The 26,502-nt window shown below is 46.2% G+C and overlaps 1 protein-coding gene across 1 annotated transcript; it reads left to right on the forward strand.

Moving 5' to 3' along the window:
• Positions 1-1,918: 1,918 nt before the first annotated feature.
• LOC144600957 (fibrinogen alpha chain-like) lies at positions 1,919-24,925 on the forward strand. Its single transcript, XM_078412864.1, has 6 exons — positions 1,919-2,066; positions 4,007-4,117; positions 5,110-5,293; positions 8,644-8,789; positions 13,200-14,214; positions 22,835-24,925. Exons 1-6 carry the CDS (start codon positions 2,013-2,015, stop codon positions 23,539-23,541), a joined length of 2,217 nt encoding a protein of 738 aa, XP_078268990.1. The 5' UTR covers positions 1,919-2,012; the 3' UTR covers positions 23,542-24,925.
• Positions 24,926-26,502: the final 1,577 nt, after the last annotated feature.

Genomic DNA, 26,502 nt, shown 5'->3' on the forward strand with positions numbered 1-26,502 from the left:
GGAGCTTTTAAAGATAGCGGAGTCCGGGGATATGGGGAGAAGGCAGGAACGGGGTACTGATTGTGGATGATCAGCCATGATCACGGTGAATGGCGGAGCTGGCTCGAAGGGTCGAATGGCCTCCTCCTGCACCTGTTGTCTATTGTCTATTGTCTATTGATGTCTGCCAAAGTGCTGGCAAGAACTCAAAAATACACCAACCCAATGCACAATGGACCACAGTGACTCCAGGAATATCTAGAAATTTGACATCATTTTGTCCTAATTATACCTGTGGTGGTTGTAACTCTAGAGTGGTTGATATTATTACATTAAATTCTGAACTCTTTTGAAGTACAGCTCATATATAAGGTCACAATGACCTTTGATCCTTGGAGGTATTATTCACAAAATGCTGGAGTAACTCAGCAGGTCAGGCAGCATCTCAGGAGAGAAGGAATGGGTGATGTTTCGGGTCGAGACCCTTCTTCAGACTGATGTCAGGGGGGCGGGACAAAGGAAGGATATAGGTGGAGACAGGAAGATAGAGGGAGATCTGGGAAGGGGGAGGGGAAGAGAGGGACAGTGGAGCTATCTAAAGTTAGAGAAGTCGATGTTCATACCACTGGGCTGCAAGCTGCCCAGGCGAAATATGAGGTGCTGTTCCTCCAATTTCCGGTGGGCCTCACTATGGCACTGGAGGAGGCCCATGACAGAAAGGTCAGACTGGGAATGGGAGGGGGAGTTGAAGTGCTCGGCCACCGGGAGATCAGTTTGGCCAACGTGGACCGAGCGCAGGTATTGAGCGAAGCGATCGCCCTTGGAGGATCGAGGAGAGATTGGGCAACTGTTGACAGCAAAAATGTTGGGGGAAAAGTAGTTCACTTTAATTAATAAATGTTGCAATCTCAAAATGTCCCACACACAAACTGGAGATCCTTAATATCCTAAGCTTCGCTCTGTCTATAATGCAGGAGACCAACCAGTCTGAAGAAGGGTCTCGACCCAAAACGTCACCTATTCCTTCTCTCCAGAGATGCTGCCTGTCCCGCTGAGTTACTCCAGCATTTTGTGTCTATCTTCAGTTTAAACCAGCAACTGCAGTTCCTTCCTGCACAGACCACCATCAATTGGGGCAAAGCTATCTTCCATTTAGGGCGGCACTATGGCACAGCAGTAGTGACACGGCTTACATCGCCAAAGACCTGGGTTCAACCCTGACTAGCGGTGTTGTCTGTATGGAGTTTGTACGTTCTCCGTATGAGCACCTGGGTTTCCTCCCACATTCCCAAGATGTACAAGTTTGTAGGTTAATTGGCCATCTGTAAACTGATCAGTGTATATAGATACTATACAGGTAGAGATCCTTTACCTCAAAGACTTTCCACCATCTGCAAGGAACAAGTCTGAATTGTGATGGGATACCTTTCTGTCCTTTGGATGAGTGCAACTTCAATAACTGTTGAAGAGATTGTCAGTAAGATATTGAAAAAGGAACAAATAAAGAAAAAAAATGTAATGTTCAGATAATTTGTTATCATTTTTTATCAGCTGAAATACTAATAAAATGATTTCCCCTCTCCAATTAATGCCCTATTATTGTTAACATCCACTTCAGAAGACAGACAGTGCTTCAGTTATTCGACATCTAACGCAGGGATTAAACTAATGACCACGTTTCTCTAAAGTTTAAATCCTACTGCTGATGAAGAGGGATGTAAGATTGTCTTTAACGTGGCCATTTCCATCCATTTGCTTGGTATTACGGTGGGCAGCAGAACAAAAAAAACATATCAGTCGAGTCCCCAGATAAATTCCGTGCTTTATTTGCTCAAAGTGTTTGTTTGACTTTAGAAACTCTTGACCTTTGGAATTCAACAAGGCATCAGAAAAATTCAAGAATCTCGGCAGGAACAGGATGGCAAATGATCAACAGTGCCCCCGAGATAGGGTAAACAGGATTCCCAGTAGCGCCAACAAATACTGATTCTGTAAGGTTTGAAATGAAAGGGAGAGAAAACCTTTGCTGAAAGATGAGAGCTGCAAAGGCCTTTGGTTTGTTTGTATGCTTCATTTTAATTGACTGGGTAAGTTTTCCTTCTGAATAACTCATACACACAGAGGCGCATTACTGAGGAACCATCGGCTGTGATTTCGATCCTGATAGTAGGCTGAAAAATCACCTGAGTAATAAAGTTCCATGTGTATGGCAAACTGCGGCCACTGTCGAATACAAATCGAATCCCATTCATCTTCAGTCGTACTCTTATTTTTATAGCATGTTAATAATTGTCCTGATGGGAATAAGGTGAATTTATTTTAATGGGGCTGTGCTTTGCAGATCGGACGCTGTGGATCTGAGAACACTGCGATTTGGAAATTATTGTACGGTGTGAATGTGGAGCGTTTTGGGTGAATCTGTGAAGAAATAATTAATCTCGTTGTTTGAGTTTTCAAGCATCCTCATGTAAAAAGGCTTCTATCGTATAATTATCAAAGTGAGACAAGCCTGGAAACCTAGCGTTAACTGGTTGAGTCAGGATTTATATTGTTGAGAAACTTCTGCAAAAAAAGGCAGAAAAGTTTGGGATGAATTGTGGTCTGACTGTGTTAACGTGAAAGTCAGATTCCGTTTGTTAGCATATTGGGTGTGATGGCAAACTGCTGAGGTAGATTCTTAAAAGGGCTGGCAGCTGATCGAGGTCGCCATCCCGGTTTGCTGCCAAAATTGTAGATGGAAACTGTGCCAGTCCAATAACAATAGGTTCATTTCTTACCCACTGCGTTGCAATTTGTATTCCAGAGTGAACCTGGTCCTTTTTCATTTCTCAGAGTATAATTGACCAAAACACCCTTCAATTTGTTCTCAAAATGTCTGTGTTTAGTAGATACTCTAATATTTCCATTTCGTTCTATATATTTGAAGTAGAATATTTTCATAATCGAAAACAAATAATATTTATTATTATTTTATAATAAAAATATTATTTTTCTATATTTCCATTATAGAAATATTATAGAATATTTCAGAATATTATAGAATATTATAGAATATTTCTATAATATTTAAATTATAGAATTCTATAATTTAAATATCAACAAATAATATTTATTATTATTTTATAATAAAAATATTATTTTTCTATAATATTTTCATTATAGAAATATTCTATAATATTTCTATAATTGAAATATTATAGAAAAATAATATTTTAATTATAAAATAATAATAAATATTATTTGTTTATATTTAAATGAATAAAATGTATTTATTTTATATGAATAACATATATAAATAAATAAAGAAGCACGTTCCTCTACAACATGCTGCGATCTGATCTGTCAAATTGCCACCTGGCTGCTTAAGATCGAAGGCTATTCCATTTATACAATATCAATATCTCAAGGTATTGACTTCTCCAACTGACACTGCCAGACTTGGTGTGTACCAGAGGAATCATTTATTTTAACTCAAATTTGCTTGTTTCATGATAACAACTATGAAAATGTGAAGGGTCACATATTTCAAGAACGCTGTGTATTTTATTAATGCCTAAATGGATTGATCTATTTAGTATTAGGTATTTATTCACAAAATGCTGGAGTAACTCAGCAGGTCAGGCAGCATCTCAGGAGAGAAGGAATGGGTGACGTTTCGGGTCGAGACCCTTCTTCAGACGGGTCTGAAGAAGGGTCTCGACCCGAAGGGTCTCGACCCGAAACGTCACCCATTCCTTCTCTCCCGAGATGCTGCCTGACCTGCTGAGTTACTCCAGCATTTTGTGAATAAATACCTTCGATTTGTACCAGCATCTGCAGTTATTTTCTTATACTAGTATTAGGTATTGATCTATTAGGTATCTATTTAGTCCTGATGGGCCGGTATCAGTGGGATAAATGGCGAAAGAATGTCCTAGCTGAGTTACTCCGGCATTTTGTGTCTACCTTCAGCTAGGTTAAATGCTTGTGTGCCAACTCTCCACTTGTGAGACGATTGCCCATTTCTTTGATTTCTATTCAATTGAAGATTTGGTCTGAGGCCAGCCTGGCACCCCACGGTCCACAACCTGTGAAGGTGGTTGACCCACGATCGGCATGTATGGAGAAGGAATGGCCAAGTTGCACAGCGGATCATTGGGTAGGTGGTACAGTCATTGACTGGTTTTTGGTGAAGATTTGTTATATTTTAGAGAGGTAAAATAACATACGCTGATCAGCCAAAACATTGTGACCTGATGAGCCAAAACATTCTGACCACCTGCCTAATATGCTGTTGGTCCTCCGTGTGCAGCCCCATACGCAGCAGGGTGCGATGCACTGTGTATTGTGACACATTCCTCCCGTGACCACCATTAACATTTTCTGTGACTTGTGCCACAGTAGACCTTCTGTCGGTTCGGACCAGGCGGGATAGCCTTCGTTGCCCTCGCGCATCGATTAGCCTTGGGCGCCCAACACTCTGTGGTTTGTGGTTTGTCCCTCCTCGGACTACTGTTGGTAGGTACTCACCACTGCTGACCGGGAGCACCCCACAAGCCTTGCCATTTCAGAGATGCTCTGACCCTGTCGTCTGGCCATAACAATTTGGCCCTTGTCAAAGTCGCTCAGGTCTTTACTCCTGCCCATTTCTCCTGCATCCAACACATCAACTTCAAGAACTGGCTGTTCACTTGCAGCCTAATATATCCCACCCCTTGACAGGTGCCATTGTCACAGAATAATCAATGTTGTTCAGTGAATCAGTGGTCATAATGTTTTGGCTGATCGGTGTATTTGTGCATTACTATTATAGAAACATCGATGTTTGGTGGAGCGGGTGCACGTGGCCGCTGGCTGGGTGAGGTCACGTGGGGCGGTGACGTCACCCTTTGTCCCTTATTGTGGAGTGTAGGAAGTTGGCAACCCTGTACTAATATGGGGCAAGGGCGGTCCCGTACGGGACAAACTAATTCAACCGAAAATATGGGATGTCCCGACTAATACGGGACAGTTGTTCAAACCAGCACCACCATTCAATATGATCACGGCTGATCATCCACAATCAGTACCACGTTCCTGCTATTTCCCCCATACCCCTTGATTCGGTTAGCCCTAAGAGCACTATCTAACTCTCTCTTGAATATATCATAGGGCGCTAAGTGTCCATCTGGGTGCAGGATGCAAGGATTAATACAAGCTCAGCATCAGCAAAGCGATGAACGAGTGCAAGTGATCCAACAGATGCTGGAGAACTATTCCAAAATGTCAGGGAATACTCACGTTACTGTCAACGAAGCAGTCAACAGAATCAGACAGTCTCTCAACGGACTTGGAAGTGAGTGCTTATTTTGTTTTTACAGTTTATTAAGTTCAATTTTCGTCAACATACAGGTGCTCCTCGACTTACGATGTTACGTTCCGATAGCAAAGGGGATTACAGAGGCATGAGGCAGGAGCTGGCCAAAATTGACTGGAAGGAGGCCCTAGCAGGGAAGACGGTAGAACAGCAATGGCAGGTACTCCTGGGAATAATGCAGAGGTTGCAGGATCAATTTATCCCAAAGAGGCGGAAAGACTCTAAGGGGAGTAAGAGACACCTGTGGCTGACAAGGGAAGTCAAGGACAGCATAAAAATTAAGGAGAGGAAGTATAACATAGCAAAGAAGAGTGGGAAGACAGAGGATTGGGACTCTTTTAAAGAGCAACAAAAGTTAACTAAAAAGGCAATATGGGGAGAAAAGATGAGGTACGAGGGTAAACTAGCCAATAATATAAAGGAGGATAGCAAAAGTTTTTTTAGGTACGTGAAGAGGAAAAAAATAGTCAAGGCAAATGTTGGTCCCTTGAAGACAGAAGCAGGGGAATTTATTATGGGGAACAAAGAAATGGCAGACGAGTTAAACCGTTACTTTGGATCTGTCTTCACTGAGGAAGATACACACAATCTCCCAAATGTTCTAGGGGCCGGAGAACCTAGGGTGATGGAGGAACTGAAGGAAATCCACATTAGGCAGGAAATGATTTCGGGTAGACTGATGGGACTGAAGGCTGATAAATTCCCAGGGCCTGATGGTCTGCATCCCAGGGTACTTAAGGAGGTGGCTCTAGAAATAGTGGAAGCATTGGAGATCATTTTTCAATGTTCTATAGATTCAGGATCAGTTCCTGTGGATTGGAGGATAGCAAATGTTATCCCACTTTTTAAGAAAGGAGGGAGAGAGAAAACGGGTAATTATAGACCAGTTAGTCTGACATCAGTGGTGGGGAAGATGCTGGAGTCAATTATAAAAGACGAAATTGCTGAGCATTTGGATAGCAGTAACAGGATCATTCCGAGTCAGCATGGATTTACGAAGGGGAAATCATGCTTGACAAATCTACTGGGATTTTTTGAGGATGTAACTAGGAAAATTGACAGGGGAGAGTCAGTGGATGTGGTGTACCTCGACTTTCAGAAAGCCTTCGACAAGGTCCCACATAGGAGATTTGTGGGCAAAATTAGAGCACATGGTATTGGGGGTAGGGTACTGACATGGATAGAAAATTGGTTGACAGACAGAAAGCAAAGAGTGGGGATAAATGGGTCCCTTTCGGAATGGCAGGCAGTGACCAGTGGGGTACCGCAAGGTTCGGTGCTGGGACCCCAGCTATTTACGATATACATTAATGACTTAGATGAAGGGATTAAAAGTACCATTAGCAAATTTGCAGATGATACTAAGCTGGGGGGTAGTGTGAATTGTGAGGAAGATGCAATAAGGCTGCAGGGTGACTTGGACAGGTTGTGTGAGTGGGCGGATACATGGCAGATGCAGTTTAATGTAGATAAGTGTGAGGTTATTCACTTTGGAAGTAAGAATAGAAAGGCAGATTGTTATCTGAATGGTGTCAAGTTAGGAAGAGGGGATGTTCAACGAGATCTGGGTGTCCTAGTGCATCAGTCACTGAAAGGAAGCATGCAGGTACAGCAGGCAGTGAAGAAAGCCAATGGAATGTTGGCCTTCATAACAAGAGGAGTTGAGTAGAGGAGCAAAGAGGTCCTTCTACAGTTGTACCGGGCCCTGGTGAGACCGCACCTGGAGTACTGTGTGCAGTTTTGGTCTCCAAATTTGAGGAAGGATATTCTTGCTATTGAGGGCGTGCAGCATAGGTTCACTAGGTTAATTCCCGGAATGGCGGGACTGTCGTATGTTGAAAGGCTGGAGCAATTAGGCTGGTATACACTGGAATTTAGAAGGATGAGGGGGGATCTTATTGAAACATATAAGATGATTAGGGGATTGGACACATTAGAGGCAGGAAACATGTTCCCAATGTTGGGGGAGTCCAGAACAAGGGGCCACAGTTTAAGAATAAGGGGTAGGCCATTTAGAACGGAGATGAGGAAGAACTTTTTCAGTCAGAGAGTGGTGAAGGTGTGGAATTCTCTGCCTCAGAAGGCAGCGGAGGCCAGTTCGTTGGATGCTTTCAAGAGAGAGCTGGATAGAGCTCTTAAGGATAGCGGAGTGAGGGGGTATGGGGAGAAGGCAGGAACGGGGTACTGATTGAGAGTGATCAGCCATGATCGCATTGAATGGCGGTGCTGGCTTGAAGGGCTGAATGGCCTACTCCTGCACCTATTGTCTATTGTCTATTGATAAACCCATCGTAAATCGAAAATATCGTAAGTCGAAAAAGCATTTAATACACCTAACCTACCCAACACTCCAAAGACGTATAGGTATGTAGGTTAATTGACTGGGTAAAATGTAAAAATTGTCCCTAGTGTGTGTAGGATAGTGTTAATGTGCGGGGATCGCTGGGCGGCGCGGACTCGGTGGGCCGAAGGGCCTGTTTCCGCGCTGTATCTCTAAATCTAAAAAAAAATCTAAACATCATAGCCACCTAACCTACCCAACATCATAGCCACCTAACCTACCCAACATCATAGCCACCTAACCTACCCAACATCATAGCCACCTAACCTACCCAACACCATAGCCACCTAACCTACCAACATCATAGCCACCTAACCTACCCAACATCATAGCCACCTAACCAACCAAACATCATAGCCACCTGAACATCATAGGCACCTAACCTACCCAACATCATAGCCACCTAACCAACCAAACATCATAGCCACCTGAACATCATAGGCACCTAACCTACCCAACATCATAGCCACCTAACCTACCCAACATCACAGCCACCTAACCTACCCAACATCAGAGCCACCTAACCAACCAAACATCATAGCCACCTGAACATCATAGCCACCTAACCTACTGAACATCATAGCCACCTAACCTACCCAACATCGTAGCGGCTCGCTGCCGTTGCCCGGCATCACGAGAGAGTATCGTACCGCATATGGCCAGCCCAGGAAAAGATCAAAATTCACAATTCAAAGTACGGTTTCTACTGAATGTGTATCTCTTTTGCACTATTGTAAAGTCAAAGCATCGTAAGTCAAGGAGCAACTGTATTCACGTAAATTTAGTCTGTTTGGATAGAATCTTTTTGTTACCATCTCACATCATTTTGAAGCATTGTTTGTTGTGACAATTTCATAATATATTCACCAAAGAGTGCAGTACAATGCCTAACATTCAGTTTTTCTTTCAGTTCTTTACCTCTGTATTATGTATCGCTGAGAATTTGCGTTTGCACCAATTTCCACCACGATTTTTATGTCTTTTCCAGAATTTGGAGACACTTACTTTCAGCTGGTGGATCACGTGAATTCCAGATTTACCAACTTGCAAAACAGAATTAATGATCAAATTGTCAAATTAAGGCTCTTACAGAAGAGTATACTCGAGCAATTTAGAAGCATCACAAGACTTGAGGTAAAGACAACTATTTTGAAATTGCAGTTTTTTTCATTAGAGGCATCAGGCATCAAAGATAGAGAACATACAATGATCAGCCAAAACATTATGACTGGATGAGCCAAAACATTATGACCACCTGCCTAATATGCTGTTGGTCCTCCGTGTGCAGCCCCATACGCAGCAGGGTGCGATGCACTGTGTATTGTGACACATTCTTCCCGTGACCACCATTAAAATTTTCTGTGACTTGTGCCACAGTAGACCTTCTGTCAGTTCGGACCAGACGGGATAGCCTTCGTTGCCCTCGCGCATCGATGAGCCTTGGGCGCCCAACACCCTGTCTGTCGCTGGTTTGTGGTTTGTCCCTCCAAGGACCATTGTCGGTAGGTACTCACCACTGCTGACCAGGAGCACCCCACAAGCCTTGCCGTTTCAGAGATGCTCTGACCCAGTCGTCTGGCCATAACAAGTTGGCCCTTGTCAAAGTCGCTCAGGTCTTTACTCCTGCCCATTTCTCCTGCATCCAACACATCAACTTCAAGAACTGACTGTTCACTTGCTGCCTAATATATCCCACCCCTTGACAGGTGCCATTGTAACAAGATCATCAATGTTATTCACTTCGGTCATAATGTTTTGGCTGATCAGTGTAGAGCATAACACAGGAACAAGCCCTTCGGACCACCATGTCTGTGTCAACCACAACGCCAATCTAAACAAACTCTGAAATTTCTGGGCGCCAGCTGGCTTGTCGCCAGGTACGGTAGCTTATTGCGGGCGCTGTCTGTCGCACGCTGTCCCCGGGTTTGCTAGGTTGTCGCAGATGCGTTTAGAAGCACGTAATATTAAATTAAGAAAAGGCATTTGAAGATACCGGAAGATAGTTTTGTTTAACCAATTTATTTACCGTCAGGACATTTGACAGGTAGATTGGAGGCAACAGTTTGACGGTCAGGTAAGCGTGGGAATTTCGTGATGTTTCCGAAGACGGTGTAATCTCTTAGCCAGGTGCTAGTTTCACAAAAAAAGTGACTTGTATCGACCTGACTCGGCATTGTCGTGGTCATTGTCGTGGTCATTGTCGTGGTCATTGTCGTGGTCATTGTCGTGGTCATTGTCGTGGTCATTGTCGTGGTCATTGTCGTGGTCATTGTCGTGGTCATTGTCGTGGTGTAAAAGAAAATGTCGGCGATCTGCTACGACTTTGACAGTCGCCGGCAGTCGCCTTAAAAATCGCGTAACTGGGACAGGCCCTTAAGGGACTGGAGAGATGCCACTAACACGGCCTCCACAGAATCCTCCAAATCCACTGGTTGGATCAATCCTTCATCAATGTAGTCTCCCAGGAGAACATCTCCAGCTTTGGCACCTAACCAAAACAAATAGGCGGGCTACATATTTTGCTTCCATGATACCAGACTCCAAAACAAATATTATGCTTGACAAGAACCATACGATAACTCTATCACAACAAGAGATCTCCTCGAGCAGAGAGGAAACGCATCAAGAATCCTCTCCAATGCCCTTGAACAAAATGTGACATTTTTTGGGCGTCACGGTGGCGCAGAGGTAGAGTTGTCGCCTTACAGCGGGGCCACAGTCTAAGAATAAAGGGGTAGGCCATTTAAAACTGAGATGAAAAAAGGCTTTTTCTCCCAGACAATAGACAATAGACAATAGGTGCTTCGGCCCTTCGAGCCAGCACCACCATTCAATGTGATCATGGCTGATCATTCTCAATCAGTACCCCGTTCCTGCCTTCTCCCCATACCCCCTGACTCCGCTATCCTTAAGAGCTCTATCTAGCTCTCTCTTGAATACAGAGAGTTGTGAATTTGTGGAATTCTCTGCCGCAGAAGGCAGTGAAGGCCAATTTAAAGAGAGTTAGATAGACCTCTAGGGGAATCAAGGGGTACGGGGAGAAGGCAGGCACGGGTTACTGATTGTGGATGATCAGCCATGATCACAATGAATGGCGGTGCTGGCTGGAAGGGCCAAATGGCCTCCTCCTGCACCTATTTTCTATATTTGCACTAATCCCACCTGCCCTTGTTTGGGCCCATATCCTTCTCAACCTTTCCTATCCATGTACCTGCCAAATGACTTTGAACTGTTGTTTCAAATGTGGCTATGTTAGAAGTTTGCACGGCATTGTTTCGATGGGGAATAATCAAAGACAGCCACAGAGTGATGAAACGAGAAAAACAAATTGCTGGAGGAACTCAGCTGGTCAGGCAGAAGCTCTGGGGCATGGAGACGGTGGGCATTTTGGGTCAAGACCCTGCATCAGGACTGACCTGCAGCAATCTGGTTTTTTTCTTGTTCCAGATTCCAACAGCTGTACTCTATTGAATCTCCGCAGTCATGGATAAAAGCCTTTGGGTCCATGCTGATCAGGATATCTTTCTAAGCTACTCCAATTTGCCTGCGTTTAGCCCCTATCCTTCGAAATCTTTCCTATCATGTGCTTAGAGTCATTGTTGGAGTCATAGATACATACAGCATGGAAACAGGCCCTCAGCCCAGCTTGCCAATGTCGACCAGGATGTCCCATCTGCACTAATCCCACCTGCCCGCACTATCGAAACGTATAAGATTATTAAGGGGTTGGACACGTTAGAGGCAGGAAACATGTTCCCAATGTTGGGGGAGTCCAGAACAAGGGGCCACAGTTTAAGAATAAGGGGTAGGCCATTTACAACTGAGATGAGGAAAAACCTTTTCAGTCAGAGAGTTGTGAATCTGTGGAATTCTCTGCCTCAGAAGGCAGTGGAGGCCAATTCTCTGAATGCATTCAAGAGAGAGCTAGATAGAGCTCTTAAGGATAGCGGAGTCAGGGGGTCTGGGGAGAAGGCAGGAACGGGGTACTGATTGAGAATGATCAGCCATGATCACATTGAATGGCGGTGCTGGCTCAAAGGGCCGAATGGCCTCCTCCTGCACCTATTGTCCATTGACCCTAATCACTCCAAACCTTTCCTATCAATGTACCTGCCCGAATGTCCTCAAGTACCTCCTCAGAGAGATCATTCCATGTACCCACCACCCTGTGTGTGAAAAAGTTGCCCCTCAGATTCCAGTTTTGTGCTTCATTCAAATGGCATTGGGGAGGGGGGAGAGTCCCAATGATTTCACCAGAACCCAAGTTGTATAACATAATGGCACGGGGACGCAGCGGTAGAGTTGCTGCCTTACAGCGAATGCAGCGCCGGAGACTCAGGTTCGATCCCGACTACGGGCGCCGTCTGTACGGAGTTTGTACGTTCTCCCCGTGACCTGCGTGGGTTTTCTTTGAGATCTTCGGTTTCCTCCCACACAGAGAGTGGTGAATCTGTGGAATTCTCTGCCACAGAAGGTAGTTGAGGCCAGTTCATTGGCTATATTTAAGAGGGAGTTAGATGTGGCCCTTGTGGCTAAAGGGATCAGGGGGTATGGAGAGAAGGCAGGTACAGGATACTGAGTTGGATGATCAGCCATGATCATATTGAATGGCGGTGCAGGCTCGAAGGGCCGAATGGCCTCCTCCTGCACCTATTTTCTATGTTTCTATGTTTCTACTCCAAAGACGTACAGGTATGTAGGTTAATTGACTGGGTAAATGTAAAACTTGTCCCTAGTGTGTGTGTAGGATAGTGTTAATGTGCGGGGATCGCTGGGCGGCGCGGACTTGGTGGGCCGAAAGGCCTGTTTCCGCGCTGTATCTCTAAATGGAAAGGTAACTTTTGCAATTCCGGTTCATTGCCTACCTCCAAAAAAACAAAACTTGTGCCCACAGTTTCTCTGGGTAAATTTCCCATTGGGAATTTAACGGAAGCTCTGAGCTCCCACTGTGAGTTCCGAGATTTTCCCTCCAGTCCACAAATGGTTCCAAGCACTTCTCTTAAAGGCTTTTAAATGATTTTATTCCAGCAGGAGGTGCAAACGCCATGGACCCATTGAATGTTTAACGTCACAACTTTCCAGTTCGATCGAAGCCACTTCTCACAGTATTCTTGAGAATCATTTGCTTTGAAGATATTCATAATTGTGCAATTTATCACAGCGTATATAAATAAATCATCAGTCTAAAGAAGGTTCTCGACCCAAAACGTCACCCATTCTTTCTCTCCAGAGATGCTGCCTGACCTGCTGAGTTACTCCAGCATTTTGTGATATCTTCGATTTGTACCAGCATCTGCAGTTATTATCCTATAAATAAATGTATATATATGTTTGGAAAAATATAATCGTTTGATAATACCTTCAGTTTAAGGATTATATTCTCAATCTAAAATTCTTTTTGGTGCAAAAATAGGAGGCAGCAAAGTTTTTTTTTTCAAAAAAGGGCTTGGGTTGGCGTATTCGAGTGGATAATTGTCAACATTTATTTTCCCAATTATGATTGGCGTTTATGATCATTGTTGTTATTTCCCCCCCCCCTTTTAGGTTGACATTGGTATCAAGCTCCAGTCTTGCAAAGGATCTTGCGCTGAATCAGTTGTTTACAAAATCAACAATGAGCACAATGCGCAAATGGAGAAATCTCTCAATTCAATGACCCGCTTAAGGCTCGAACAGATCGTTTCTGACAAGCCAGTACGTAAGCTGAGTTTCGTGAAGAAAGCTGATGCGGCAACTGGCTTCAAGTCCACCTCCGACATCGGTCTGAAACATCCAAAATTCTGGGAAGAGATCCACATGGGGTTATTTGGTTTAGATAATAATGATATCCCCGAAGAAGGTTCGTCCAACTTCTTGGCTGCAGAAACTGTATCTACAAGCAAAGGTAACGTGACGGGTGGTGATATATCCAGCGCTCCTGGTGGAAGGAATAGCTCGGGAAGGGAAGACACACTCTTAAGCCATGGAATAAATAGTACAAGAAACCCTGATACGTCCTTGACTCACGTTAAGGCTGAAACCAGCGACGCGGCATTAAATATGACAAAATCCTCAGTCAAAGGAACTTTCTCAGATAGCTCCCGCTACGAAAGAGTATCGCCTTCCACAAGCGGTTCTCAATCAGTTATGAAACCGAACTTCAGCAAAAATGCCAACTTTGAAACAGTTAACACTGTTACGGATCCATTCCTCAGTTTAGAACTAATAGGCCGTAAGGCAATAACATTGCCACGAGCCAGGAAAGGTTTTCCTGATAACTCAACGTCCACAGAGACTGGTAGCTCTGAGGATTTTAGTGACTATTCAAATTTAGGGAACGTTGGCAACTCTAATGTAATCATCCCCTCAACCAAAGAGGCAACAGGATTCAGAGACAATGCATCGTACATAGAATCCCATAACAGTATCCACCAGTACTCAGAAGATTCTAACACCATCCACCCTTCTGTCAATGAAAGCTTATTCTCCAACGACGATATCACAGAGTATGTTCCTGGTGAACATATTCACAATCTTAACATGGAAAAAGTGCATAAGATTAAGAACTACATTGGAAAAGGTAGGTACAATGATCATTTAGGTTAAACAACTATCTTTTTTTTTAAAGATAAGGTATTGAATTGCGTGAATGTGGTATTGTCCATTATTCTTTAAGTATGTGCTTCTTTCGGCTGAATATGGTTCGCAACCTGAAATGGCGGCTATCCAGAAGTAGACACACAATGCTGGAGTAAGTCAGCGGGTCAGGCAGCATCTCTGGAGAACACGGACACAGAGTGCTGGAGTAACTGAGCGGGTCAGGCAGCATCTCTGGAGAACATGGACACAGAGTGCTGGAGTAACTCAGCGGGTCAGGCAGCATCTCTGGAGAACATGGACACAGAGTGCTGGAGTAAGTCAGCGGGTCAGGCAGCATCTCTGGAGAACATGGACACAGAGTGCTGGAGTAACTGAGCGGGTCAGGCAGCATCTCTGGAGAACATGGACACAGAGTGCTGGAGTAACTCAGCGGGTCAGGCAGCATCTCTGGAGAACACGGACACAGAGTGCTGGAGTAACTCAGCGGGTCAGGCAGCATCTCTGGAGAACATGGACACAGAGTGCTGGAGTAACTCAGCGGGACAGGCAGCATCTCTGGAGAACGTGGACACAGAGTGCTGGAGTAACTCAGTGGGTCAGGCAGCATCTCTGGAGAACATGGACACAGAGTGCTGGAGTAACTCAGCGGGACAGGCAGCATCTCTGGAGAACGTGGACACAGAGTGCTGGAGTAACTCAGCGGGTCAGGCAGCATCTCTGGAGAACATGGACACAGAGTGCTGGAGTAACTCAGCGGGACAGGCAGCTTCTCTGGAGAACGTGGACACAGAGTGCTGGAGTAACTCAGCGGGTCAGGCAGCATCTCTGGAGAGAAGGAATGGGTGACTTTTCGGGTCGAGACCCTTCTTCAGACCCGAAATGTCACCCACTCCTTCTCTCCAGAGACGCTGCCTGACCCGCTGGGTTACTCCGGATTTTTGTGTCCAACTTTGGTTTGAACCAGCATCTGCAGTTCCTTCCTGCACATGTCACCTATCCATGTTCTCCAGAAGTGCTGCCTGACCCGCCCAGTTACTGCAGCACTCTGTGTCCTGAGGTATTTAAGATGGAAGCAAAGGTGTAAAAAGAATTGGAAGAGTTAAGTAGTAGTAGAAGTAGAACAAGAAATGAAACGTTTTAGGCAGGACCAGATTATGAAAAAGTACACGAATATCAACAGATAGGTTTATAGCGCATGTATGTAAAAACAAGGTTGTTGTGGCAAGGCACAATAGCCTGGCAATATCAGAGATGCTGAGAAATGTGACTGCAATATTTCGTTAGGAGGGGAAGAAGCATATGAGATGGCATCGTTCTAAATCAAGCAATCTAAACTAGAAGGCAATAATTCTAAATAAAGCAATATTGAGTCATAGAGTAACATTAAAGGATTGGACAGGCTAGATGCAGGGAAAATATTCCCTATGTTGGGGGAGTCCAGAACCAGGGGTCGCAGTTTAAGAATAAAGGGGAGGCCATTTAGGACTGAGATGAGGAAAAACTTCTTCGCCCAGAGAGTTGTGAATGTGTGGAATTCTCTGCCACAGAAGGCAGTGGAGGCCAATTCACTGAATGTTTTCAAGAGAGAGTTAGATTTAGCTCTTCGGGCTAAAGGAATCAAGGGATATGGGGAGAAAGCATGATTTTAGATGATCAGCCATGATCATATTGAATGGCTCGACGGGCCGAATGGCCTACTCCTGCACCTATTTTTCTATGTTTCGATGTTTCTATGACACATACACAGTTTCTTCTGCTCACCATGTCTTGCCAACCACTAGGTCCATCTACGTTAATGTATTCTAGCCTGGCATGCATCTACTTATCCAGATGCTTCAAACACAGTGTGAGAGTACCTGCCTCTATCTATTCTCAGGCAGTGTGTTCCATTTTCAAGATGATCAAATTGGTTCTCTAATCTCCTCTTAATAGTTTAGTTTAGTTTAGTTAAGTTTAGTGATACAGCGTGGAAACAGGCCCCTTCGGCCCACCGGGTCCGCGCCGACCAGCGATCCCCGCACACTAACACTATCCTACACCCACTAGGGACAATTTTTACATTTACCAAGCCAATTAACCTACAAACCTGTACGTCTTTGGAGTGTGGGATGAAACCGAAGATCTCGGAGAAAACCCACGCAGGTCACGGGGAGAACGTACAAACTCCATACAGACGGCGCCCGTAGTTGGGATGGAACCCAGGTCTCCGGCGATGCATTCGCTATAAGGCAGCAACTCTACCGCTGCGCCACCGCGCCGCACAAATCTAATCTAAGTCCTTTCATCTTACACACCATTTCATGGGGAAAATCAACCCTCCCTATTACCTGTCATAATTTTGTACATCTTTATCAAGTTCCCCCCCCCTCAGCTTCGTCTCCTCCAAGGCAATCAAATCAAACCAATTCAAGTCCTTCTTCATAACTGAAGCATAGTATCTCAGGCAAGATCCTGGTGAGTCTCTTCTGCATCCTCTCTCATGCACCTTCCTAAAGTGTGGTGACCAGAACTTTGAATAGCGGAGTTAGGGGGTATGGGGAGAGGGCAGGAATGAGGTACTGATTGTGGATGATCAGCCGTGATCGCATTGAATGGCGGTGCTGGCTCGAAGGGCTGAATGGCCTCCTCCTGCACCTATTGTCTATTGTCTATTGTCTATTCAGACAGTATTCCAGCCAATGTTTAGTAAAGTTCTGCCAAGACCTCCCTGCTCTTACATCCTACGCTCCAGGTATCCTAGGCCAGAATCCTATCTACCTTTGACACCACCCTGTCTACTTATGCTGCTACCTTCAGGGAGTTTTGAAACAAGGTCCCTTCAGTTTTTCAAGGCCCTACAGTTCATGCTATGACTTCCCCTGGTTAAGCCTCCCTAAAATGCACCATCTCAATAGACAATAGACAATAGGTGCAGGAGGAGGCCATTCAGCCCTTCGAGCCAGCACCGCCATTCAATGTGATCATGGCTGATCACTCTCAATCAGTACCCCGTTCCTGCCTTCTCCCCATACCCCCTCACTCCGCTATCCTTAAGAGCTCTATCCAGCTCTCTCTTGAAAGCATCCAACGAACTGGCCTCCACTGCCTTCTGAGGCAGAGAATTCCACACCTTCACCACTCTCTGACTGAAAAAGTTCTCACACTTATTACGATTAAATTGCCTGGCATTGTCCTTCCCAATTTACCAGCTGATCTGTATAATTCTGTAGCCTACTGTATAGTTCTGTAGCCGCGGTGGCTCAGCGGTAGAGTTGCTGCCTTACAGCGAATGCAGCGCCGGAGACCCGGGTTCCATCCCGACTACAGGCGCTGTCTGTACGGAGTTTGTACGTTCTACCACGTGGGTTTTCTCTGAGATCTTCGGTTTCCTCTTCACACTCCAAAGACGTGCAGGTTTGTAGGTTAATTGGCTCGGTGTATGTGTAAATTATCCCCAGTGTGTGTAGGATAGTGTTGGTGTGCGGGGATCGCTGGTCGGCGCGGACTCGGTGGGATGTTTCCACGCTGTACCTCTAAACTAAACTAAACTAAACTAAGCTCTCCCCTATTCACGATTAAAATCACCAACTTTCATGAGTCGGTATTGAGTCTGAAAAGTCCCCAGCTGTAACATCACAATAGACAATAGGTGCAGGAGGAGGCCATTCGGCCCTTCGAGCCAGCACCATCATTTAATGCGATCATGGCTGATCATTCCCAATCAATACTCCGTTCCTGCCTTCTCCCCATACCCCCTGACTCCGCTATCCTTAAGAGCTCTATCTAGCTCTCTCTTGAATGCATTCAGAGATTTGGCTTCCACTGCCTTCTGAGGCAGTGAATTCCACAGATTCACAACTCTCTGAGTGAAAAAGTGTTTCCTCATCTCCGTTCGAAATGGCCTACCCCTTATTCTTAAACTGTGGCCCCTGGTTCTGGACTCCCCCAACTTTGGGAACATGTTTCCTGCCTCTAACGTGTCCAACCCCTTAATAATCTTATATGTTTCGATAAGATCCCCTCTCATCCTTCTAAATTCCAGTGTATACAAGCCTAGTCGCTCCAGTCTTTCAACATATGACAGTTCCGCCATTCCGGGAATTAACCTAGTAAACCTACGCTGCACGCCCTCAATGGCAAGAATATCCTTCCTCAAATTTGGAGACCAAAACTGCACACAGTATTCCAGGTGCGGTCTCACTAGGGCCCTGTACAACTGCAGAAGGACCTCTTTGCTCCTATACTCAACTCCTCTTGTTATGAAGGCCAACATTCCATTGGCTTTCTTCACTGCCTGCTGTACCTGCATGCTTCCTTGCAGTGACTGATGCACTAGGACACCCAGATCTCGTTGTACGTCCCCTTTTCCTAACTTGACACCATTCAGATAATAATCTGCCTTCTTATTCTGACCACCAAAGTGGATAACCTCACACTTATCCGCATTAAACTGCATCTGCCATGCACCCGCCCACTCACACAACCTGTCCAAATCACCCTGCAACCTCATAGCATCTTCCTCACAGTTCACACTACCACCCAGCTTTGTGTCACCTGTCTATGTCCTCCAGAGTTGCTGCCTGACCCGGTTGTTATTCCAGCACTTTGTGTTCTATGCAAGATGCCGACATCAACAGTTCCTTGTGTCACCAACTTGAATGTCATCTGTAGACTTACGAATCATGCTCACATTAGTTCACATTTGGCCCATATCCCTCTAATCCACCTATCCATCCATAACCATATATCTGGTCAGATGTCTTCACATTTAAGATGTTAATATTTCCAACAAACATTGATGGTCCCAGTTCTAATCCGTAAGGAACACCAACGGTTAGAGGATTCCAGTCACAATAACTGCCCTCCATCACGATCCTCTCCCTCCTATCAGCAAAACAATTTTGGGTCTCTTTTGCCAATTTTCCCTTGAATCCAGTAGCTTCTAGGTTTTGGACCAGCCTTCATGTGATTAGTTCATGTGATTAGTACGGGTGTCAGGGGTTACGGGGAGAAGGCTGGAGAATGGGGTCAGGAGGGAGAGATAGATCAGCCGTGTCTGAATGGCAGAGTAGACTTGATGGGCTGAATGGCCCAATTCTGGTCCGATCACGAGAGGATCTTATGATCTTATGATGTGAGACCTTTTGCAAAGTTCTTACTAAAGTCCATTGAAAACACATCAACTGCATGATGCTCGTCAATATATTTAGTCAGCTCACAAAAAGAAATTATGAATTTAGTCGAACAGAATCTCACACAAACAAATCTGACTTTCCAGATGCAGATTCATCCTGTCCCTCAGAATACTTCCCAATAATGTCCTGATTACTGAGACTGATTGGCACATAAATACCTGGGTTAGCCCTGTTGCCAGTCTGAACAAAGGAAAGATTGGAAAGACTGGGCTTGTATTCACTGGAGTTTAGAAGGATGGGAGGGGATCTCATAGAGACGTATAAAATTTATAAAAGGTCTGGACAAGTTAGATGCAGGAAAAATGTTCCCAATGTTGGGCGAGTCCAGAACCAGGGGCCAAAGTCTTAGAATAAAGGGGAGGGCATTTAAAACTGAGGTGAGAAGAAACTCTTTCACCCAGAGAGTTGTGAATTTGTGGAATTCTCTGCCGCAGAGGGCAGTGGAGGCCAAATCACTGGATGGATTTAAGAGAGAGTTAGATAGAGCTCTGGGGGCTAGTGGAATCAAGGGATATGGGGAGAAGGCAGGCACGGGTTATTGATTGGGGACGATCAGCCATGATCACAATGAATGGCGGTGCTGGCTCGAAGGGCCGAATGGCCTCCTCCTTCTATGTTTCTATGTTTCTATGTAAAGGTATCACATCTTAGATCTTCCAGTCAAGGTCTCGATCCGAAACCTCACCCATTCCTTCTCTCCAGAGATGCTGCCTGACCCGCTGAGTTACTCCAGCTTTTTGTGTCTACCTTCGATTTAAACCAGCATCTGCAGGTATTTTTTCATAGACATTGCAGGTGATTGGGCAAAAGAACTAAGGGTGACAGGATAATTTTGGTTAGGGTCAGCAATGCGTAACCAGGGATAACGGTGGAGGCAGATTGAATCATAAAATTCAAAAGGAAGCTGGATAAAAATCCAAAATGAGGAAAGACTACAGTTAATGACGACACCCTCAACTTCATTGATGTACAGGGAGATCATTGGGTCCAAGTTCAAAGCATCCTGAAAGTGGCAACACAAATGGATAGAGTGGTAAAGAAGTGGTATATTATGTAGGAAAAAACTGCAGATGCTGGTTAAAATCGAAGGTAGACACACACACTGCTGGAGTAACTCAGCGGGTCAGGCAGCATCTCGGGAGAGAAGGAATGGTGACGTTTCGGGTCAGAACCCTTCTTCAGACTGTTTTCGGGGGGGGGGGGGGTCAGGACAAAGATAGGATGTAGTCAGAGACAGGAAGACTAGTGGAAGAACTGGGAAGGGGGAGGGGGTGGAGACGGAAAGCGGGGACTATCTGAAGATAGAGAAGTCAATGTTCATGCCGCTGGGGTGTAAACTACCCAAGCGAAATATGAGATGCCTTCATCAGTCAGGGCACTGAGTGTAAGAGTCAGGAATTCATGCTGGCAGTGTTATAGGGCTTAGGTCAGGCTTGCCTTTGGAGTATTGCATGTAGTTCTTGTTGCTCCAGTGCCGACAGTGTCCGGGTCTACAGTGTCCGGGCCTACAGTGTCCGGGCCTACAGTGTCCAGGCCTACAGTGTCCGGGCCTACAGTGTCCGGGCCTACGGTGTCCGGGCCTATAGTGTCCGGGCCTACAGTGTCCGGGCCTACGGTGTCCGGGCCTACAGTGTCCGGGCCTACGGTGTCCGGGCCTATGGTGTCCGGGCCTATAGTGTCCGGGCCAACAGTGTCCAGGCCTATAGTGTCCGGGCCGACAGTGTCCGGACCTACAGTGTCCGGGCCTACAGTGTCCGGGCCTACAGTGTCCGGGCCTACAGTGTCCGGGCCTACGGTGTCCGGGCCTACGGTGTCCGGGCCTACGGTGTCCGGGCCTGCGGTGTCCGGGCCTACGGTGTCCGGGCCTACACTGTCCGGGCCTACGGTGTCCGGGCCTACAGTGTCCGGGCCTACAGTGTCCGGTCCTGCAGTGTCTGGGCCTACAGTGTCCGGGCCTGCAGTGTCTGGGCCTACAGCGCCTCCCCAGGCCTAATACGGGACAAGGGCTGTCCCGTACGGGACAAACCAATTTAGCACAATATACGGGATGTCCTCTGGCTAATACGGGACAGTTGCCAACCATGGCCCTGTCTGATGCCATCTTCTTAACTCTGACACTTGCGTCCTTTTCCTTCCTGACCACGTTTGCAACCTCCTTGGTCATCTACAGTTCCCGTATGTTGCTGTCCTTACCCACCCGCCCCATTCTCACTCCATCCCTATCAACACCCCTTATCCTCTCCCCCTCCCTCCACCACCCTCCCTCCCCTTCCCCTCCCCCTCCCCCTACCCCCACCCCCTCCCTCCATTCCCCTCCCCTCCCCTCCCCTCCTTTCCCTTTCCCCCTCACTCCATCCCCCTCAACACCCCTTATCTTCCCCCCTCCCTCCACCCCCTCTCCTCTCCCTCCCCTCCCCTCCCCCTCCCCATACCCACTCCCTCCATTCCCCTCCCTCCCTCCCTCCCTCCCTCCCTCCCTCCCTCCCTCCCTCCCTCCCTCCCTCCCTCCCTCCCTCCCTCCCTCCCTCCCTCCCTAGGAGATAGATTTAAACTTTAAGATGTGAAAAACTTTAAAAATATAACACTGATTTCAATGAAACTTCTTCCATTAGCACCAAAGGGACGACGGTGAGTAAGGTGGGCCTAAAATTGTCGCGCTATCGTGTACCGTTTGGCTGTAGTCTCCCCTTCCCCCTCGCCTCCCCTCTCCCCCACCCCCTCCCTCCCTCCCCTCCACTCTCCTCTCCCCTCCCTCCCCCTCCATCCCCCTCTCCCCTCCCCTCCCCTCATCCCCTCTCCCCTCCCTCCCCCTCCCCCTCTCCCCCCCTTCCCACTCCCCAACCCCCCTCCCCTTCCCTCCCTTCCCCTTGCCCCTCACCCCATCCCCCTCAACACCCCTTATCCTCCCCTCCCTCTACCTCCCTCTCCCCTCCCTCCCCCTCCCCTCCCCTTCCCCCACCCACTCTCTCCATTCCCCTCCCTCCCCCTCCCCTCCTCTTCCCTCCTCTCTTCCCTCCTCCCTTCCCCTCCCCCGCACTCCATCCCCCTCAACCCCCCTTATCCTCCTCCCTCCCTCCCTCCCTCCCTCCCTCCCTCCCTCCCTCCCTCCCTCCCTCCCTCCCTCCCTCCCTCCCTCCCTCCCTCCCTCCCTCCCTCCCTCCCTCCCTCCCTCCCTCCCTCCTCCCCCCCTCCCTCCCTAGGAGATAGATGTAAACTTTAAAATGTGAATAACTTAAAAAATATAACACCGATTTCAATGAAACCTCTTCCATTAGCACAAAGGGACGACGGTGAGTAAGGTGGGCCTAAAATTGTCGCACTATCGTGTACCGTTTTGGCTGTAGTTCCGGAACAAACGAACAGACAAACGAGAGTTTTAGTGCATAGATTTCTAATTTGAAAAGCATCTGGTATTTCTTCTTGCAGATTGTAATGACATCATGCAGAAGCATGCAGAGGGCGGTGAAGACGGTTTGTTCAAGATAACGCCCGTTGGCAGTGTGGATGTAATAACAGTATACTGCGATCAGACCACTGATGCAGGTGGCTGGATGTTGGTTCAGCAGCGCATGGACGGATCAGTGAACTTCAACCAGTCGTGGGACGCGTACAAGAGGGGATTCGGCAGCCTGGATGATGAGGGCCGCGGGAATATCTGGCTGGGAAATGACGCCCTTCACCTATTCACGGCGAGGGAAACCTCCCTTCGGATTGAGCTGGAGGACTGGTCTGGAAATCGGACGTACGCGGAGTACATCGTCAACGTGGGCTCTGTAGCGGTGAACTACACGCTGAGTGTCACGGGTTACACTGGCAATGCTGGGGACGCCTTAATAACAGGTCTGGTCATGGAGAGGGTGTACACCTCCCATGCAAACATGAAATTCAGTACCTTTGACAGGGACAACGATAACTGGGAGGAGAACTGTGCACAGTTTTACGGTGGGGGTTGGTGGTATAATAACTGCCAGGCCGCTAATCTAAATGGGATTTATTACCAAGGTGGGCCATATGATCCTCGCGATAACGTGCCCTACGAGATAGAAAATGGCGTCATCTGGGATCCTTTCAAGGGCATGGACTACTCCCTTAAAGTGGTAAAGATGAAAATCCGACCAATTACTTCAGTTTAAGCAGAGTTTCTGTCCATATGTCGGTACAAATGTCGTGACAAATATCACGCTTCAACATAAATCTACCTCTTTGGATAATTATTTTTTATTGTAATGCCTCAACCCTCGAAGAAAAAATTTGTCGGAAGATTTCCAAAAATATTGAAGATGGTCATGTTTCATCTAATCGGTATGTAGGTTAATTGACAGGGTAAATGTAAAAAATTGTCCCTAGTGTGTGTAGGATAGTGTTAATGTGCGGGGATCGCTGGGCGGCGCGGACTCGGTGGGCTGAAGGGCCTGTTTCCGCGCTGTATCTGAAATATGAAAAAATATCAGTTGTTTGTCATTTACATTAATGATCTGGATGATGGTGTGGCAAATTGGATTAGTAAATATGCAGATGATACTAAGATAGGTGGAGTAGTTGATAGTGAGGTAGATTTTCAAAGTCTACAGAGAGACTTGGGCCTTTTGGAAGGGTGGGCTGAAAGATGGCAGATGGAGTTTAATGCTGATAAGTGTGAGGTGCTGCATTTTGGTAGGACAAATCAAAATAGGACGTACAGGGTAAATGGTAGGGAATTGAGGAATGCAGTGGAACAGAGGGATCTGGGAATAACTGTGCATTGTTCCCTGAAGGTGGAATCTCATGTGGATAGGGTGGTGAAGAAGGCGTTTGGTATGCTTGCCTTTATAAATCAGAGCATCGAGTATAGAAGTTGGGATGTAATGTTGAAATTGTACAGGGCATTGGTGAGGCCGAATCTGGAGTATGGTGTGCAGTTCTAGTCGCCAAATTATAGGAAGGATGTCGACAAAATGGAGAGGGTACAGAGGAGATTTACTAGAATGTTGCCTGGGTTTCAGCACTTAGGCTACAGAGAGAGGTTGAACAGGTTGGGTCTTTATTCTTTGGAGCGTAGAAGGTTGAGGGGGGACTTGATAGAGGTTTTTAAAATTTTGAGAGGGACGGACAGAGTTGACGTGGGTAGGCTTTTCCCTTTGAGAGTGGGGAAGATTCTAACAAGGGGACATAGCTTCAGAATTGAGGGACAAAGGTTTAGGGGTAACATGAGGGGGAACTTCTTTACTCAGAGGGTTGTGGCTGTATGGAATGGGCTTCCGGTGGAAGTGGTGGAGGCTGGCTCGATTTTATTATTTAAGAGTAAATTGGATAGGTATATGGATAGGAGGGGATTGGAGGGTTATGGTCTGAGTGCAGGTAGATGAGACTAGGTCAGGGAGAATGGTCGGCGTGGACTGGTAGGGCCGGACAGGCCTGTTTCCATGCTGTAGTTGTTATATGTTATATGTTATATGTTATATGAGTGGAAAATCATCCTCGTGTATTCATTTTTCATTCAATTGTATATATATATATATATAACTAAATAAAAAATGAAAGTGAACTTATGCATCGTGTTACATCATGTGTTTTATACCGAACGATTCAGGCTGGTGACATATTTTGAGTTAATCCATGGTTGCTGAATGTGGAACATAGAAGATAGTGCAGCAGTAAGCCTCTTGGTTGGAAGGATGAGTTGGGCTGAAGGTTCTGTATAACTATGACTCTAGAAACAAAGAAAAATAGAAGGTAGGTGCAGGAGGAGGCCATTCGGCCCTTCGAGCCAGCACTGCCATTCACTGTGATCATGGCTGATCGTCCACGATCAGCAACCCGTGCCTGCCTTCTCCCCATATCCCTTGATTCCACTAGCCCCTAGAGCTCTATCTAACTCTCTCTTAAATCCATCCAGTGATTTGGCCTCCACTTCCCTCTGTGGCAGAGAATTCCACAAATGCACAACTCTCTGGGTGAAAAAGTTCAGTTTTAAATGGCCTCCCCTTTATTCTATGACTGGCCCCTGGTTCTGGGAACATTGGGAACATTTTTCCTGCATATAGCTTGTCCAGTCCTTTTATACCATATAACCATATAACCATATAACAATTACTGCACGGAAACAGGCCAGTTTGGCCCTTCTAGTCCATGCCGAACACTTTCTCCGACCTAGTCCCATCTACCTGCTCTCAGACCATAACCCTCCAATCCCTTCCCATCCATATACCTATCTAATTTACTCTTAAATAATAAAATCGAGCCTGCCTCCACCACTTCCACCGGAAGCCCATTCCATACAGCCACCACCCTCTGAGTAAAAAAGTTACCCCTCATGTTACCCCTAAACTTTTGTCCCTTAATTCTGAAGTTATGTCCCCTTGTTGGAATCTTCCCCACTCTCAAAGGGAAAAGCTTACCCACGTCAACTCTGTCCGTCCCCCTTAAAATTAAAAAAACCTCTATCAAGTCCCCCCTTAACCTTCTGCGCTCCAAAGAATAAAGACCCAACCTGTTCAACCTCTCTCTGTAGCTTAAGTGCTGAAACCCAGGCAACATTCTAGTAAATCTCCTCTGTACTCTCTCTATTTTGTTGACATCCTTCCTATAATTTGGCGACCAGAACTGCACACCATACTCCAGATTCGGCCTCACCAATGCCTTGTACAATTTTAACATTACGTCCCAACTTCTATATTCGATGCTCTGATTTATAAAGGCAAGCATACCAAAAGCCTTCTTCACCACCCTATCCACATGAGATTCCACCTTCAGGGAACAATGCACAGTTATTCCCAGATCCCTCTGTTCCACTGCATTCCTCAATTCCCTACCATTTACCCTGTACGTCCTATTTTGATTTGTCCTACCAAAATGCAGCACCTCACACTTATCAGCATTAAACTCCATCTGCCATCTTTCAGCCCACCCTTCCAAAAGGCCCAAATCTCTCTGTAGACTTTGAAAATCTACTTCATTATTAACTACACCACCTATCTTAGTATCATCTGCATACTTACTAATCCAATTTGCCACACCATCATCCAGATTATTGATGTAAATGACAAACAACAGCGGACCCAACACAGATCCTTGGGGCACTCCACTAGACACTGGCCTCCAACCTGACATACAGT

Source organism: Rhinoraja longicauda, chromosome 1 (assembly GCF_053455715.1).
Source record: "Rhinoraja longicauda isolate Sanriku21f chromosome 1, sRhiLon1.1, whole genome shotgun sequence".
Taxonomy (NCBI): Eukaryota; Metazoa; Chordata; class Chondrichthyes; order Rajiformes; family Arhynchobatidae; genus Rhinoraja; species Rhinoraja longicauda.